Source organism: Molothrus ater, chromosome 21 (assembly GCF_012460135.2).
Source record: "Molothrus ater isolate BHLD 08-10-18 breed brown headed cowbird chromosome 21, BPBGC_Mater_1.1, whole genome shotgun sequence".
Taxonomy (NCBI): Eukaryota; Metazoa; Chordata; class Aves; order Passeriformes; family Icteridae; genus Molothrus; species Molothrus ater.
In genome coordinates this window covers 3,359,269-3,378,375 of record NC_050498.2, presented here as the reverse complement: position 1 = coordinate 3,378,375, position 19,107 = coordinate 3,359,269, and the positions used below count along the sequence as shown (strand labels likewise).

At 51.9% G+C, this 19,107-nt stretch overlaps 1 protein-coding gene across 1 annotated transcript in view; it reads right to left on the bottom strand.

Moving 5' to 3' along the window:
• STX1A (syntaxin 1A) overlaps positions 1–19,107 on the bottom strand; it is a 72,251-nt gene that overhangs the window by 37,804 nt on the left and 15,340 nt on the right. Inside the window, exons 2-3 of the mRNA XM_036394936.2 lie at positions 17,040–17,117; positions 15,840–15,939 (exon numbers count right to left, since the gene is read on the bottom strand). Of these exons, the coding sequence (XP_036250829.1) occupies positions 15,840–15,939; positions 17,040–17,117 (178 nt within the window). The remainder of the gene's footprint in view (positions 1–15,839; positions 15,940–17,039; positions 17,118–19,107) is intronic.

The following is a 19,107-nucleotide window of genomic DNA, read 5'->3' as shown; positions in this document are numbered from 1 at the left end:
GCACTGGTGAGCACCCATAGAGCACAGGCAGGGGGTCCCAGCACTGATAATTCAGCAGCAAATTGCCAGGGAAGAAGCCAAGTGACACATCAGGGAGAGTTCTTTCTCCTACTGAATGATCTCCAGCTCATGAGCAGCAGTGTCCCATTGGAATGGCAGCACTTTTCCATGATATTTCACTTTTCAGTTGCTCCCCATATCTATTATTTACGCCTGCCTGCTAAATTCACTTGGGAATACCTCAGGGCCCTTTCCAACAGCTCTGCTCTAGTTGAAGGACCAAAATCCAGGTCTTGAACCCACAGAATCACCACCCAAGGAGGGGGGGAGCAGCCCAGTGATGGTGGCCACACAAACTCTGAGTCCTTTCCCTCGAGCCAGCACCCACCCAAGGGGGTCCCAGCAGAGCAGGGATGCAGGAGCCACAGCCCAGCCATGCAGACAGCAGCCCTGTCCTGGGACTGGCTGACAGGCTAACTCTGCTCCTGATGGGAGCTGCTCCTCACTGCCTGCTGGAAGCTTGGCCATGCCCTTGGAGGCTCCAAGCATCACAGAAATGAGACAGGCACTGGTGGATGCAGGACAGCCCCAGCATGGCTGAACCACTGCTGCTCTGGGGAGGAGCTCCTGCCAGGGGGAAAGCTGGGGGCACTTGAGGAAACTGGAATTGCCAAGAGAGGGGTCTGAGGGATGGACTCTGGAGGGACAGGGAATCAGTGGCATGGCCGTGTCCAAAGTGCTGCAGAGAATGGCTCAGTGTGCAAGAGGAAACTGGTGACAAGAGGGGCCCCAAGGATCTATACTAGGACCAGGATTAGGTGATACTAGGACCAGAACTGGTTGATACTAGGCCCAGGATTAGTTCAAACCTCCATCAAGACATAGGCAAACCTCCAGCAAGTTTGTGAATGGCACCACGGAGCTGAGTGGTGGGGAAGGGAAGGGACAGGGAAGGGGAAGGGACCTGGACAGGCTGGAGCAGTGGGTCCATGGGAACCCTGTGAGGTCCAACAAGGTCATGGACCTGGATCAGGACAATCCCTGGAGCCAGCAAAGACCAGGGGATAGCTAGAGGTGGGTCAGTGGATGGATGGATGGATGGAGAGCAGCTCTGTGGAGAAGGACTTTCTGGCTGAAGTCTCATTTGCCAAAAGAAATCTGGGACATCAGTGACCTCTGTGCAGTCCTTCAGTTCCCAAAGGCTGACATTTATTCTTGGAAACAGAGCTCAGAGTTTCACATTGCAACTTATTGATTCAAGCTGTGGGAAACAAGAACAAAAGCATCAGATGCTGACTCAACCCCTTCCTAATTTTCTAGAATTTTTTTCAACTCTGGCCAATAAAAGACTTTGCAGCAGGTATGACAGAACAAGCAAGGATGCAGAAGGGATGGATGGAGGAATGAAGGGCATGCTGTGGTAGCTAAAAGAGGAGAAATTTAGATTACATATTAGGAAGAAATTCTTCCCAGTGAGGGTGCTGAGGCCCTGGCACAGCTGTGGCTGCTCCTGGATCCCTGGAAGTGTCCAAGGCCAGGCTGGACAGGGCTTGGAGCAGCCTGGGACAGTGGAAAGTGTCCCTGCCATGGCAGGGGGTGGAACAAGATTAGCCCTTAAGTCCCTTGCAACCCAAACCCTTCTGCAGATCCATGATTTCATGAACTTCCAAACCCTGCTGGCACTTGCAGGGGGGAGCTACAGGGGTGTTCTCTGTCAGAAGTCCCTCACCAGGAGCTGCCCATTTAGGGCACAGCCAGTGCCAAAGGGCTGCAGGACAGTCTGGCCAAGCTGAGACCATCAGTGGCAGCGCCTCAGGTAAAGGCTGCAAACAATGTCCAACAGCAGCTGTGAGCAAGAAATCTGAACATGAGAGAGGAAAAGCCCTGCAGACCCTGAGGCCAGTGCAGAAGGAGGGGCTGGAGGTGCTCCAGGCACCAGAGCAGAGCTTTTCCTGCAGCCCATGATGACAACCATGGTGAGGCAGGATGTCCCCCTGCAGGCATGGAGGATGCCACACCAGAGCATGGGAATGTGTCCCTAAGGAAGCTGTGCCTTCAGAGCCTCACTGGAGCATTCTCTCTCTTGTTTGCAGACTGAAGCTCTAACTGTGACCCTAACACCCAGAGCCATTGCCCACTCACACCATCCCCAGCCCTTGCCATTCAAGACCCTCAAAGTACCCACACAAGCTGTAGTTCACCCCAAACTCTCTGAGCAAACAGCCTCAGCCTCACCAGGATCTGAGATAAGCTAGGGAGTGCTCACATTCATGGTGGGGAAGAAGCCAGGAGACAGACACTGGTCTGGGCTGTGGAAGCCAGCCCCTAAGTCCTCCCACTCCCTCAGTCCCTTTGCCAACAGCTCAAGCTGGACAGAGGGGATGGAGACAACCCAGAAGACACCAAAGGAGCCTTACAAGAGAAAACAAAAATAAATCCCAAGTCCTGACTGAGCTTTTGGGCAGCTCATGACACCAAACACTGCCCAGCTCAGGAAACTGAGCAGAAACTTCTGCCAGGGGAGGTGGTGGAGTCCCCATCCCTGGGTGTGTTTAACAAAGCCTGGACGTGGCACTGGGTGCCAGGGTTTAGTTGAACTGTTGGGGCTGGGTTGGACTATGTGATCTTGAAGGTCTCTTCCAACCCTGTGAATTCTGAGATTCTGTGAATCAGGAGGTCCACGTGGCACTCAAGAAGGTCCCACAGATGCCCAGGCCATGTGTTTGTGTGGGTGGGCAGGTTGGTGAACACCAGTGTGCCAGCTCTGCCAGTGGGATTCCAAGCCCTTGGATGGCAGCAGGCAGCTCAGGGCAGGCAGGAAGGCTCAGCCTGGGCTGGCAGCTGCCCGAGCAGCTCCCGCTCCGGATCAGCAGCTCCCAGGCACTTCCAGGAGGCAGAGCCCTTCCAAGCAGCTCTCTGCAGGGTTTCCAGTAACAGCAAATGGGCAGCAGTGCCCCCACGGTGATTAATCATCTTCCTGGGATGCAGGGAATGGTTATTGCCAGCCCTGAGTGCAGCTGGTGCTGCACCCACGCCGCCGCAGCCTCGCCGCTGGCGCACCCTCGCATCAACCACGGCTGAGGAGGGGGCAGTGGGCACAGACCCTGAGAGAGTGGGCTGCAGCCTCATGCACAATGTGGGTGGTGCTGTGAGGCTATAAAATACAGGGATTTGGGGGGAGTTCAAGGGGAAATGGGAGATATTTGCTGTCTGAATGTTTTCTCCTAAAACAAGCGCTGGGAGGATTTAGAATGACAGTGAAACACTTGGTTACTGCAGGGATTCTGTCAAACACACAGCAGCACTCTGTGAACTGCCTCTGAAAAGGAACAGGATTATCATGGAATCATTTAGGCTGGAGCAATCCTCCAAGAGAATGGAGTTAACCCAGCACTGCCACCACTCTCCCCAAGAGCCACATCCACACATCTGTTAAACCCCTGCAGGGATGGTGACTCCACCACTGCCCTTCACAGCCTATTCCACTGCCTGACCACAATTCCTGTGAATAAATTTTCTTCCATCTTGCCACATCCTTTCAGGGAGTTTAGAGAACAAGAAGGCCCTTCCTGAGCCTCTGTTTCTCCAGGCTCAGTGCTGTTTCTAGCACTGGGTAGAACACTGGATGCAGAACCACGTGCTGCACAGCACCACAGCCATGCCATGGGCCAGCACCACCAGACTGCACATCCTATTGCAGGTGTCTTTGTTTTGTCACTATTCAGCAGGAAAAAGGTCCCATGTATCTCAGGAACACTCCAGAAGCACTGTTGGCTTGGCCTGAGCTCAAAGCAGCTGCAACCCAACTCCTGAAGGAACCAGCCAGCTCACAGAGTGGTGGGGAGGGCAGGGACAGCAGGGCAGATGTGCCCAGTGCCAGGTTTGCCCTGGGCTGAGGCAGAACAGCTCATTCCACCAGTTCTGCCAATTCCCAGCCTGACCCCCTCAGACAGTGGTCACTCTGAGCTGGTTTCGTGAGGAGTTCTGCTCTGCACTCATCAGTCAGGGATGGGACAGGCACTCATTGCCACCCTGATGTCAGGGCTGGGCTCTCCTGGTTGCTGCCCAGGACTCTCAGGGCTCCAGGAGTGTCTTGGAGGTGGTCTCATCACCATCCAACCTGTTCTCCCAGCAGGCTGTCCAGTGTCCCACTGGGTATCCTGGCTGTCCACCCCTCCATTCCTCTTCCAGTTTCTCCTCAATGTCTTATCAGTTGATGTTGGCAAACCAGGTGCAGCCAAACTGACTGCAGCACCTGCAGCTTCCACACCAGAGGATCCCACCACCAGTCCAGAGATCCCTCATTTCCAGACACAACACAACCCAAGGGGTCAGAGGAGCCATTTCTGGCAGGCTCCAGCCCTGCCCAATGTGACCATGTTCACAGGGGTTCTTGGATAAGGGAAGAGATGAGGATCTGACTCCATGTTTCAGAAGGCTGATTTATTATTTTATGATATACATTATATTAAAACTATACTAATAGAAGAAAGGATTTCATCAGAAGGTTAGCTAAGAATAGAATAGCAAGGAATGATAACAAAGGTTTGTGGCTTGGACTCTCTGTCTGAGCCAGCTCACTGTGATTGGCCATTAATTAGAAACATCCAACATGGGCCAATCCCAGATGCACCTGTTGCATTCCACAGCAGCAGATAACCATTGGTTACATTTTGTTCCTGAGGCCTCTCAGCTTCTCAGGAGGAAAAATCCTAAGGAAAGGATTTTCCATAAAAGATGTCTGCAACAGTCCAACATGAGGGGTCCCACGCTGCAGCCATGGCCTGCCCTCCTTGGGACATGGCCACCCACCTCACCAGCCCAGCAATGTTCCCCCCTCCACCAGACCCAATCCACCTCTGTGCACACCCCCTGTGAGAGCTCCCAGGGTCCCTCAGCACTCAGATTCCCTGCTCTGGCCACCCCTTCCTCAGACTGCTTGCCTCAACTCTCCATTTTTAATTGACTTCTTCTCCCTCTCCTCCCACCTGAAGCACAGGCACACACACCTCCCTGCCACACGTGAGTACAGTCACCCAGGGGGACAGACAGACAGACACTGCCTTTCCAAATCCAAATGGATTTTCATCAATAATTCCTCCTCAAGCTATTCCCAGCAGTTTCCCCACTCACTATCCCTGAGTCTTTTCCCTCTCAATAATTTAGTGGTAGCTTTGTAGAGTCATTTCTTGGAATGGGCCCACGGCAGGAGCTCCTGGCGCACCCACAGTGGGATCTCTATGGGTGATGCTGAGGTCCCAGAGATCCCAGGACTTCTGGCCACCCTCCTCCTCCTGCCTGTGCTGCTGCCCAGCTCCACTGAGCAGACCCTGCTGCTCCTGCTCTCAGCATGCCTAGAAAGCAGCAGCCTCCCACACGTCAGAATAATCTCAGGAAAGAGTAAAAGGATTTAGGGCTTGCTCAGCTCAGCCCTCCTAAACCCATTTCTGCAGAGAAGGGATTATCCCAGTGCCAGCACCAAGACAAGGGTTCAGCAGGAGCAGGCAGAGCTCCAGCTGCAGAAGGAGCACTGCTGGGGCTGGAGAGGGTTTGCTGCAGAGCACCCCCCTCCCCAGCCTGGGGTCCCTGCCCCTCTCTGCCTGCACAGGCAGCCCCCAGGGAGCCACAGAGCCGGGTGACACAGCCCTCCCAGGGGTGCCAGTGCTGTGCCAGCTGTGGTGACATTATAGTGCAAGAGTTCTATTGCCATTGCATTGCAAGGGTTCCATATTGCTAGAGTTTCATGTATTTCTTGTATGCTCCTCTAGGCACTGACTCTTCCTTGTCCTTGCAGTAGCCACCTGACTCCAATTCCCCTTCAACCAACCAATCCACTCTTTTATAACACTCTCCTTATTGGCTACAGCTGTGGCCTGTTAACATCAGGCCTGCTCCTAATCTTTAATAATTAACCCAGCTGCAACTCTTTAGGGGGTAAGATTACTTTCTATACTACCTTTATTTACTTATGTTCTATCCCCCTACAGTGACACAGCTGCACAGGGCAGGGCTGGCCTCCTCACCTCCTGCCTGCTGGGCTGCCACTGCTGATCCTGCTGTTTCCTTCCCCCAGCACTTTCCAGAGCACCCCCATGTTTCTGTCCTTCACACCCCCTTTAACATTCCCCCCAACCCTGACAATGGCAAACCTGAGAGCCAAAAGCATGAGGAATCCCAGGCATGGCCATACCAGGAGGAGGACTGAAGGGACAGGGAGGGGATGGGGGGCACAAGATGAGTTTCATCTTCTTCCTGGAAGATGAGAGGAACTCAACCACAGACCAGTGTCTGTGACACCCAAGAGTGTCACAGACATCTTTTATGAAAGATCCTTTCCTTAGGATTTTTCCTCCTGAGAAGCTGAGAGGCCTCAGGAACAAAATGTAACCAATGGTTATCTGCTGCTGTGGAATGCAACAGGTGCATCTGGGATTGGTCTCATGTGGTTGTTTCTAATTAATAGCCAATCACAGCCCAGCTGGCTCAGACAGAGTCCAAGCCACAAACCTTTGTTATCATTGCTTCTTTTTCTATTCTTAGCCAGCCTTCTGATGAAATCCTTTCTTCTATTCTTTTAGTATAGTTTTAATGTAATGTATATAATAAAATAATAAATCAGCCTTCTGAAACATGAAGTCAGATCCTCATCTCTTCCCTCATCCTAAGACCCCCTGTGAGCACGGTCACCCAAAGCTGTGCCACTGATGCCACCGATGCCACCCAGCATCCCACAGCCCAGCTCAGTGCCCACCAGAGCAGGGCTCCTGGCTGCTACACTGGGTTCTCTGGCTCTTCTCCCCTTGGTGTACAGCTGGGAACCACTCCAAATCCAGCAGGAAGAGGCAAGGAGAGCCTGAGGACACCCCATGCATCCAGTGATGGTTGGGAGAGCTGAGCTCTGCCAGACCACACAGCAAGGGGCACAGCTACCATAGCCCCCCCACATTTTGGCTCCTTTCTTTCCTCCTTCTTTCTGACCTCCCTGGATGCAAAGACTCAGGAGAGGGCCAAGAGACTCCCTGTGCAGCCAGCTCAGCTCACCCAGCCAGCACTCAAGGAGCAGCCAGGGCTGGAAACCACCACGGGAGAGGGAGCAAGGTTGTTGTCTTCTATATCAAGAGTTCCACTATCATTATAGTGCAAGGATTCCATATCACCAGAGTTTTGTACCCTCTCAATGTTTCTCACAGGCAGCTCCTCTAAGCACTGACTGTTCCTGGTCCTTGCAGCAGCCATCTGACTCCAGATCCCACCAAGCCACTCTTTTATACCATTGTTCTTATTTGCTACAGGTGTGGCCTGTTAAGATCAGGCCTGCTCCTAATCTTTAGTAATTGGTCCAGCTGCAACTCTTTGGGGGATAAGATTACATTCTGTACCACCTTCATTTACCCATGCTGTATCCCCCTACACAAAGTCACACACACACACACACACCCACACCCACACACACCCACACACACCATGAACCAGCAGAGAGAGACAAGGGTGCCACAGGCTCAGGGCAGGGATGGCCTCATGTCCCCTCCCCTCCAGGGCTCCCTCTCCATCCCAGCACACAGAACAGGCGCTGAGCACTGTGACACTGCTGCTGTCACACACACAGAGCCAAGGAGCCACAGGCTCCTGCACTGAGATGGGAGCAGCAGCAGCAGCACCTCAGGCACTAAGGATGGGCTCCTGCTCCACGGTCACCTCCTCAGTGCCCATCACACCCCAGGCTCTGGGGTGCAACAGGGAGTGCTGCCCAAAGGAGATTAAAGTTTTCCAGCAGCAGCAGCACCACAGGTTCCAGGAGTGCCACTAAACCTTTGGGCTAAATTAAACCCAAAATGATTACAGAACAGCTGATTTTGATTCTTTTTTAACATGTTGCCATGAATCAGACTCCAGTTAATTGATATTAACTGCACTCAGAGTGCTGGATCAATGGTGCTGGTGATCATGGATATTGATGATCATGGAGCAGGAGAACTGCACAGGAAAAGGGAAAATCACCTGGGATAACACATTCAGGAGAAACAAAAGAAAAAGCCACAGGGGCACAGGAGGAGAGGACAGAGGTGTCCCAGGTAGCCTCACTCAGCACTGGGATGATGCATAGAAAGCCCATTGTTGGAAAAAATCCCAGACTTACAGAGACAGGGCAACTGGGAGTGCTGGCTTAGGAAGGGCATGGAACAGAGATGGCATTGAGAGAGAGATTGAACTAGAAACAAGTTTCAACAAATTTCAAACTATGGCCTTGCAAAAAGACCATATTTTAGACAATTAGAATTCTGAAAGATGCATTGCAGCAAGACCACATGGGGTAAAAATATAGGTGATTGGTATTAGAAGAATTAGCAGCATTGTGTGGCAAAAGCTAAGAGGCTGAAAAAAATTTATAAGGTATTGTAACCAGGAAATTGGTTGGCTTCTGATAGAATGGTGTGGTTGTTACATCTCTTATGTCTCACCCTTCAACAAGACTGAAAATGGAATCAAATCTTTTAAAACACCTCTCAGTTGCCCCATCTCTGTAAAGCTGGGATTTTTCCAACTGCCCATGTGTCCAGTTCCTGTGGGCAGCACCCAAGGGCTGGCAGTGGGTGTCACCATGCTGGGCACGACCTGGCTGTGGGAGCCTCAGGCAGGGGGTGGCAAAGGGAAGGTGAGGAACAGCAGGAGCACTCCTGTTTCCATGGCCTGAGCATCCCTGGCACCATGGCCTGAGCATCCCTAAACTCACAGCCCAGGCATCCTTGGCACCACGCCCTGAGCATCCCTAAATTCATGGTCAAGGCATCCCTGGCACCTCCATGGCAGAGCATCCCTAAATTCATGGCCCGGGCATCCCTGGCACCATGGCCTGAGCATCTCTAAATTCATGGCCCAGACTCCTCTGGCACCCATGGCATGAGATTCCCACACTCATGGCCTGAGCATCCCTAAATTCACAGCCCAGGCATCCCTGGCACCCTGCCCTGGGCATTCCCAGCCCATGCTCACCCCTGTTCTCCCTGCACCCCATGGCACCCACTGGGCCAGTGCCAGGAGGAACTGGGCTGGTTCAGAGCTGAACCCACAGACCAAGGAGGGGCTGACTGGTCACTCCCAGGACAGCTGTGACCACAGGGTCACACACAGCTGAGTCACCGTGACCTGCCAGCCCTCGCTGTGCCCATGTCCCTCAAACACACATTGCCCGAGGCTACCCAAACACAGCACCCACACCCAAACACAGGGAACCCCAGCCCATCCCACACAGACAGATCCCAGCTTCCACAGGGAAAGTGAAGGGAAACCCAGCCTGAAAAGCTCAAAAAACACTGAGCAGCAGCTGGCTCAAAACCTGGGGTAGCCACCTCATTAAAACCAGAGCTGGGGCAGGTGCAGGGGCCTGGGAAGGCTGGGGTTGTGCAAAGCCCACACAAAACACCTGAGCTGCTGTGGTGACCTGCCAGGATGAAGCCAGAAGGGCAAAGAGCTCTTTAAGCAAAGTGCATTTGTTCCTGGGCTGACATTGGTGTGTAAATCGATTGTAAACAGACTCAGGCTGGAAGTGAGAAGATCACTGGAGGGTATGTCCTAGACAGGCCCTTCAACAAGGATTACAGGCAGGAGAGACAAAACTCCTCCAAGAAGGAGCTGGAGCAGTGTCTGCTAGGGTGACAAAGCATCTGTGTGACACAGGGACAGGACAAAGCCACCTGAGGCAAGCCTAGCACAGTGTGGCACTGCCAGAAGGGCCAGGGGTAGCATTAGCACCACGCTGCTGGGGATGGCCAGGCCAAGTGAGGTGTGGCAGACAGTTTGGGAGATCCTGGACACCCCCAGTGGGCAGAGGAACCCCCATCCCTGCAGCAAACACCCCTCCAATCTCTACATCACACACCAGCCACAGCTGAGAACCCACTCCCTTGGGACTGCCTGGAGAGGGGAAGCAGGAAACAGAGGTGCTGAGAGCCACAGGGCAGGTGGCACCTGCTCTCACTGTGCCCTTGGGTGCCTGCTCTGCTGCCACACCATGCCCTTCCCACCCTGCTGAGGAACAGGACATCACCAGTGCACTGCTGCGTCCTCAGTCCCACTGCAGGAGCTGTGGGAAGCAACCGGAACCATCCAGCCTCCCTGGGCCTCACAATTTAAGCCTCAAAAACTCACAATTTAACATCCATCAAAGGCACTCCACATCCTGACAGCCAACCAGGCCAAGGGCAAAGTCCTGCATCTGGGTCAGGGTAATCCCCAGTGCCAGCACAGACTGGGGGAAGGCTGGAGAGATGGATAATGGATGGATGGATGAATGGATGGATGGATGGATGGATGGATGGATGGATGGATGGATGGATGAGGGATGGATGGATGGATGGATGGATGGATGGATGGATGATGGATGGATGGATGGATGGATGGATGGATGGATGGATGGATGGATGGATGGATGGATGATGGATGGATGGATGGATGGATGGATGGTGGATGGATGAGGGATGGATGGATGGATGGATGGATGATGGATGGATGATGGATGGATGGTGGGTGGATGGATGGATGGATGGATGGATGGATGGATGGATGGATGATGGATGGATGGATGGATGGATGGATGGATGGATGGATGGATGATGGATGGATGATGGATGGATGGATGGATGGATGGATGGATGGATGGATGGATGGATGGATGGATGGATGGATGATGGATGGATGGATGGATGATGGATGGATGGGGGATGGATGGATGGATGGATGGATGGATGGATGGATGGATGGATGGATGGATGGATGGATGATGGATGATGGATGGATGGATGGATGATGGATGGATGGATGGATGGATGGATGGATGATGGATGGATGGATGGATGGATGATGGATGGATGGATGGATGATGGATGGATGGATGGATGGATGGATGGATGGATGGATGGATGGATGGATGATGGATGGATGATGGATGGATGGAAGTGAACCTCCCCTCCTGTGCTGGTGCAGCTGGAATGGACCTGCTTCCAGGTCTGAAATATTTACTGGGCCTCCCAAAGCCTGCAGAGATGGGCTGAGCTGACAGGCTGAGAGACACAAGTTGGGATCTGAAGATTTCTGTTCCCAGAGGCAACTCATGGAGCAGACAGCTGTGTTACATAACCCAGTGCTGGAGAGACAGGAGCACTGCCACTGGAGGGACGCCGCGCTCAGAGAAGAGGAATGGCACAGAACCCCTCCTGACCACTCCAGGGAAACTGCAAATGTGATTTCATTGCTTGCTGGCTGTGAGATGTTGCAGTGTTCCTGCCTGGGAGTGTTCAGAGAAAAGCTGCTGTGGCATGGAGTCCACTTGGGGCTGCAAAGGCCACTCATGGCCTAAAAGCATAAGAATCTATTTAAAAGCCTGAGATCTGCAGTGAACAAGATGTGGTGACATTCCCATGACTTCCAGAAGCATCCAGGACCTTGGAAGTGCTTCTGGTTTTGTTTTACAGCGTTCCTTTGCCTTGGTATTGTAGAGAATTCAGTTTGTCTCATCAAGAATTGTTGGGACAGGAAGAGAGGAGCCACATTAATGTGAAATCAGTGATTTCACATCAGTGGGATGTGGCCTGCACCAAGGACCAAGCAGGAGCAGCTGATTGCAGCACCAGGAGCAGCAACAGCCACAGCACTCACTGGTAGGGATTTTAGGAATGAGTTTACCAGGAGCTGTGACTTAAACCTGATGTGATAGCTGTGAAAAATGCACGTATTTTATGACTGGCTTTTTGCAAATATTAAAATGAATATTATATGTGTTGTGTTAGAAAGTGATGCTGTATTAGTTCTTTTAAGTACTGTGTTAAATATAGTTTTAGGTTATAAAAATTGTTAAAATAGAAACTGTGCTATGTAAGATACTTTTTTTAAAAGAAAGGACTGGCAGTGAGATAGCAGCCACAGGACACCTGAATCTTTCAGAGAAAAAGAATTTATTGCTCCATTATCAGAAGAAACGAACTTCTTCCCACCTCAAAGGCGCTGTTAGGATTCATAGGAAGAAGTTGATGATGACCAGACAGAATCCTGTGTTTGAATGGAATTTATGCATCATGTATGAGGTGTATGAATATGCAACAGGCTGTTGGTTTTAAGGGTTAATCCTTTGTTAACGTGGGTCCTTTTTCGGGCTCGTGCTGCCCAGAAAAAGGTACCTGGACATCCATAACTCTTTGTATTTGTTGTCTCATATTGTCCTAATTTAAATTGTCCAAATTATTATTACTCTAATTGTATTACTATTTTTATAACCATTTTATTACTATTAAACTTTTAAATTTTAAAACCAAGTGATTGGCGTTTCTCACAATGGCCCCAACCCAAGGAGGAACACGGCCCCTCAGCTTTTCCAAGCCCAGCCAGTCCCACCATGGCACTGCCCACTGGGTGTGGAGACGCCCCTGAGCCCCTCAGCCAGACCAAACCTGCTGGAGCCATGGGCTGTCACCTCCCTGCCTCAGAGGCACAGCCAGCCAGCTCCCCACCCGCTGGGCTCCAAAATAAACCCGGGCAGCAGGGGCAAGGCAGATCCCAAACAGTCTGTGCAGCCAGAAGAGGGATCAGCAGGAAGGGAGGGATGAGCCCCTCCATGGATCCTGCAGCTCAGCACACCAGGCAAATCCAGGTCTCACACAGACACTGGACCTCACTTGATCCTGCAAACAGAGAACACCAAGGGGCTGCATCTGCCTGAGCACAGCCACTTAAAAAGGAGATTCCAGTGGGATTGTGCCCATGGAGTCCTGTCACAGACATCTTTTATGGAAACATCCTTTCCTTAGGATTTTTCCTCCTGAGAAGCTGAGAGACCTCAGGAACAAAATGTAACCAATGGTTATCTGCTGCTGTGGAATGCAACAGGTGCATCTGGGATTGGCCCATGTTGGTTGTTTCTAATTAATGGCCAATCACAGCCCAACTGGCTCGGACTCTCTGTCTGAGACAGAGCCTTTGTTATCATTCTTTCTTTTTCTATTCTTAGCCAGCCTTCTGATGAAATCCTTTCTTCTATTCTTTTAGTATAGTTTTAATGTAATACATATCATAAAATAATAAATCAAGCCTTTTGAAACATGGAGTCAGATCCTCATCTCTTCCCTCAACCTGAGACCCCTGTGAACACGGTCACACAGTCCCTCTCTTCCATCACTGCCCCTGAGAATGCAGCTATCCACCAGCAGCCACCACAACCTCTGCATCCATCCCTGAAACAGCAACCCCAACCACTGCCCAAACATTTCCCAGACCACCAGCCCAGCTCTGTTCCATCTAAAGCCCCATCCCAAAGTCCTCCAGCTCCAGGAGGGACTTGCTGGTGGTGTTTAAGGTGTTTGTATCTCTGATGGAGAAGCTACACCCACACCAAACCGAGCTGCACAGCACATGTGCCTCCAGACTAGGATGAGAACTCCGTGACATTCTCTTATTTCCTGGAGGAACATTTCCCCTCATCTTGCATCTTCCACATGATGCTAAAGTACTTGGAGAGCACTAAGAAATAAGCAGGGTGCTGTTCCAGAGGGGATGAGCAGCATCCCAAATCCCTGCAGGGAGCAACATCTTGCCCTGATGGCCATCCCAGGTGTCGCTCCTTGCCCTGTTAAACAGCAAACCTCAGTGAGCACATCCCAAAATTAGCCTCTCACAACCTACATTTTAGTGTCCTTTGGCTCTCTGCCCCTGCCATGCCTCATGGGAACTTGCTTCTGAATTTCCAAATTAATCTTAATAAATTCACAGCCCTGGGTTACAAGCTTGCATTAATGATCAGGTTCTCTGTGGGTTCAGGAACACAGGAGGGTGGGGGTGAGGCTGCCAGCACAGACAATGCCCTGGCAGAGCAGGTCCAGAGGTGGCCACCAGAATGGTCCAAGGGCTGGGACAAGGGGCAGTGGGGTCAGATTGGACATGGGGGAGAAATGTCAGACTGTGAGGGTGGTGAGGGGCTGGCAAAGGCTGCCCAGAGAAGTTGTGGCTGCCCCACCCCTGAAGTGTTCAAGGGCACATTGGACAGGGCTTGGAGCAAGTGGTCCACTGCTGTAGATTTAAGGTGTCCCTGCCCATGGATGATCTTTGAAGGTCCCTTCCAACTCAAAGTACTCTGTGATTCTGAGGCTGTCCACTGCTGAGTCCTACCACACCTTCTGAGCACACCACAATGCCACAAATCACTGATTTCACATTAATGTGGCTCCTCTCTTCCTGTCCCAACAATTCTTGATGAGACAAACTGAATTCTCTACAATACCAAGGCAAAGGAACGCTGTAAAACAAAACCAGAAGCACTTCCAAGGTCCTGGATGCTTCTGGAAGTCATGGGAATGTCACCACATCTTGTTCACTGCAGATCTCAGACTTTTAAATAGTCTATGCTTTTAGGCCATGAGTGGCCTTTGCAGCCCCAAGTGGACCCCATGCCAGTGCAGCAGCCATTCCACCTCTAGACCCAGGGGATTGTGCCTGGTCCCAGTCACCCACCAGGGAAGCCAGATGCCCACAGGACACACAGGACACATGGGGCTCACAGCAGCTTCTCTCTGAACACTCCCAGACAGGAACACTGCAACATCTCACAGTGAGAGCACAAGGGCCTGGAGGCTGATAGAGCAATAGCCTGAGACATGGGAACTCCCTTGAGAAAATCCCTCAATTCCAGGCTTGGCCAAGGAAATTTTAGCTGAGGAGCAGCTGCCAGGAGAGGGGAGCCTGGGACAATTTAGGATGGGCCATTCCTTTCAAGTAATTACAAAATCTACTGCTTTGACATGGATGCAGGGCAATGTGTGTGTGGGCACCCTCCTGGGACCTCCAGGCACAATTCCACAAGCAGACATGGAATTGCACAGGGCAAATGAGAAATGGATGGGAAGAGGGTAGATGAGCAGAGAGAGACCTGGTCTCACCTTTCCAACCTCTATAGCTGGGAGCACGAGCAGTGCTCAGCCCATGGAAGCAACACCTCTGCCAAAATGAGGGTTGCAGTGGCCTGGAGCCATCCTGCAGGGTCAGACCTGCAGCATCCAACAGCCCTGTGACACCAGCATGATGTTGGAGGGGGGCAGAGGGGACCCACCTGGTCTCAGTGTCACCCTGAAGGTGGAGTTTGGGGCAGCAGAGCTGGTCCAGGGCTGTCCCTCAGCAGGTGAGCCTGGGCAGGCTCCAGCCCCACCCTGCAGAGCTCAGCCCTCAGATCCACCCATTCCACAGCAAGGGCTCTGCAGACACCACTGCTGACCTCACCACCCCACAGCCAGCTCCTCTGGCTCCCTTGGGAGCAGGGACCACAGCATGCACAGTTCTAACTCTGCCAGATCCCCCAGACACCCAAATGCTGCCATCCTTTGGGTGCTCAAAGCCCTAACTCCAGCTCCTGGAAGAAAAAGGTCTGGAAGGGATAGACTCCTTGACCAGCCAGCAACAAATTGTCCCCAGGACAGAGATGCAAGGGCCCAGCTGCCACCTCTGGCTCAAAGAGGAGCTGTGACATTTCTGGGCCCAAGCAGGTGACACTTGGTCTGTTCTGCTTTATCCACTCCTTGGGACTTGCCCAGGCAGCCCAGGGCAAGACAACACCACCCACCACAGAAACAGGCACTTGCCCTTCCCAGCCTCCACACTGCCCATGCTTGCAGAAATCCCCTCACTGGACTCTCACCTACCTCTGCAGGTCTCAAAGCCACCAGTCAGTCACCAGGCCAGCCCAAGCCCTCCCTCAGCACCCAACTGTGGCCACCTGCAGACCCAGGGGACTGTGCCTGGCCCCAGCCACCCACCAGGGGAGCCAAGGGCACACAGGACACACGGGACACACGGGGCTCACTCACTTTCATCAGGGTTGGGGGAAGCCAGAATGGCACTGTGCTTCCTTTTCACTTCTTCCACATTCTCCGAAATTTTATCAATGAAGCCTCGAATTTCTTCCACCTGTGAAGTGAGACAAGAAGACAGGTGGTCTGTGACAGACCTGAACTCTTGGAAAGTGAAGGGATTATTATACCGTATTCCAAAGCAACCATGACATGTCTGAACCACAGCAAACATCCTCCTGGATAAATATTTTCCAGTTTGGAACTGTGGAATCAGCCCTTCTCCATCCCACCAGCCAGCTCTGACTCACAGCAGTGTAATGCAGACTGTATGTCCTGGATTCTTTGTGATACACTGAGAAACTTCTGGGATTTATATAAATCAGCAGCAGATTGATCCCCAGACTCTGTGCCACTGGCAGAGCACTGCTGAGACTGCACAAGCCAGGCTGGTAGTGGCTCAGTCTCCCATGGCTCCTTGCTCCATAAAAGGCTCCAGAAATGCCCAATTTGATCCTCACCCCCCATTCCAGGGAGGCCACATTTTCCCAAAGATCCATTCTGGCATTTTCCCTGCCCGTCTGTGCTACAGGAAGACACCAGCATTGCTCAAGAGGGGAAACCTCTCCTGTGTTCTCCTGCCAGGCTGCTCACTCTCTAACTCAGCCTTCTCCTTCAGCTCACACCACTCCTTTGCTCATCTTCCTCCACCTGCACATCAGATTTATCCCAGTTCCCACTCCATTGCCTGCACAGATCCATTTTAACACCCCCCACACACATGCCATGCTAAGGGTGTGCTAAAAATCCGCAAGCAGATCTTACAGCCACCCACATGCCAGAAGACAACCTCTTGTTTGGGAACAGGAGGCACAAAATTAAATCCATGATCCGTGCAGAGACTGCTGCTCTGCAGAGGTGCCCTGGGGAAAGGCCTGAGAGCTGGGTGTGAGGCTTCCCTGCTCTCATGGCCTGGGCAAGAGCCTGGCTGGGCTCTGGAGGAGCAGGGAAACATCCACAGGGCAGCACAGCCTCAGGTTCCTGATGTTCAGCACTCAGCACAACCCTGAGCATCAGCTGAGCAGCACCAGCCAGGGCAGGACCTTCATCCTCATCCCCAGTGGCCACAGGGAGCCTGGAGCATCCACAACCCACCCTGGTGCCAGCAGAAAGGTCTGAAGCAGCCTCAAAGCCACACTGGAGGAACAAAGCTCTCACCTGCTCAAAGAACTCATCCATGAAACGGTCCCGGTCCACACTGACGGTGACTTCATCATCATCATCACTGTCCTTGGCCTGCAACAACACAGAGAGAGAGAGAGGCATCAACCAGGGCTTCCTGCAGAGTTCCCAGCCCTATTTCAGAGCTCCTGTGAGGAACTTTCCCCTTCTCCTGTGCTAACCTGCTCCAAGGAGCTGGGGCAAACACCAGCCAGAGTGGGGAACACCCCAGGCACTGCAACTCCGAGCCCCAGGGCTCTGGGAGAGCAGAGAACAGACACATCCAGCAGGGAGGGATGGCCAAAACAGCACAGCAGCCATGGCACAGCATGGACACAGCTGAGGACACCCCACAGCCAAGGAGGGGGAGCTCCCAGGGCACCCTGTGCGAGCACACCAGCTCTGCAAGGAGCAGGAATGGGAAACACCACAGATTCCACCCTGGGAAACACCAGGGTGCTGCAGTGGGAAAGTGTGAGGCATGGAAATGATGGGAAACATGAGGGAAGCTGGACTGGGAAACACAGGGAATGCTGTGATGGGAAACACAGGGAATGCTGTGATGGGAAAACATGAGGGATGCTGGACTGGGAAAGCACAAGGGATGCTGTGATGGGAAAACACAAGGAATGCTGGACTGGGAAAACACAAGGAATGTTGGACTGGGAAAACACAAGGGATGCTGGACTGGGAAAACATGAGGGGTGCTGTGATAGGAAAACACAAGGAATGCTGTGATGGGAAACACAGGGAATGCTGTGATGGGAAAACATGAGGGATGCTGGACTGGGAAAGCACAAGGAATGCTGTGATAGGAAAACATGAGGAATGCTGTGATAGGAAAACATGAGGAATGCTGCCATGGGAAAACACGAGAGAAGCTGCCATGGCAAACACAAGGAATGTTGGACTGGGAAAACACGAGGAATGTTGGACTGGGAAAACACAAGGGATGCTGGACTGGGAAAACATGAGGGGTGCCGTGACAGGAAAACACAAGGAATGCTGTGATGGGAAAACAAGAGGGATGCTGCCATGGGAAAGCACGAGGGATGCTGTGATAGGAAAACACAAGGGATGCTGCCATGGGAAACACAAGGAATGCTGCCACAGGAGAAAGCCTGGGCGATGCCATGATGGGAAAACACGAGGGATGCTGTCACAGGAAACACAAGGAATGCTGCCACGGGAAAGCAGGAGGGAAGCTGCAGTGGGAAACACAAGGAAAGCTGCAATAGGAAATGAGAGATGCTGCAATGGGCAAACATGAGGAATGCCACGTCAGGAAAACATAAGGGATGCCATGATGGTAAATAGAAGGGATGCTGCCATGGGAAAATAAAAGGAGTGCTGTAGAGTGCAGGAAAGGTGGGAGCAAACAGATAAGACAGCAGAACTAGTAAAGTCACAGCAGGCAAATGAGGGGTTGTCCTTGTCTGCAGAAGCATGTGTGTCATTGTCACCAGAGATGAAAACACCTCCTGTCCCAGCAAGGCGGGGGCTGCAAGCTCTCAAGGGAAGGAAAAATTACAGTCCTGCACATAAGGAGACATTTAAAAGATTATCATCCAAAGCAGCTACACGACGGAGGGAAATGGAAAATTAACAGGTTGGAAAAGTTTCCTCTTACTCCATCTTTACAAGAGAGAAGAAGCCAGTGGAATGGAGATTTGAGACAGGATTGCCTCTGCTCATCTCATGATGATTGCAGTTACACATCACCCCATGGCCCCTCTGCACTCTGCAGAGGGACAGCCACTACAGCCACTGCTCTTACTCCAGTGATGGGTAAGAGGCCTCAGGAACAAAATGTAACCAATGGTTATCTGCTGCTGTGGAATGCAACAGGGGCATCTGGGATGGGGCTCATGTGGTTGTTTCTAATTAATGGCCAATCAGTCAGCTGGCTTGGACTCTCTGTCCAAGATACAAGCCTTTGTTATATTCTTTGCTTTTTCTATTCTTAGCCAGCCTTCTGATGAAATCCTTTCTTCTACTCTTTTAGTATAGTTTTAATATAATATATATCATAAAATAATAAATCAGCCTTCTGAAACATGGAGTC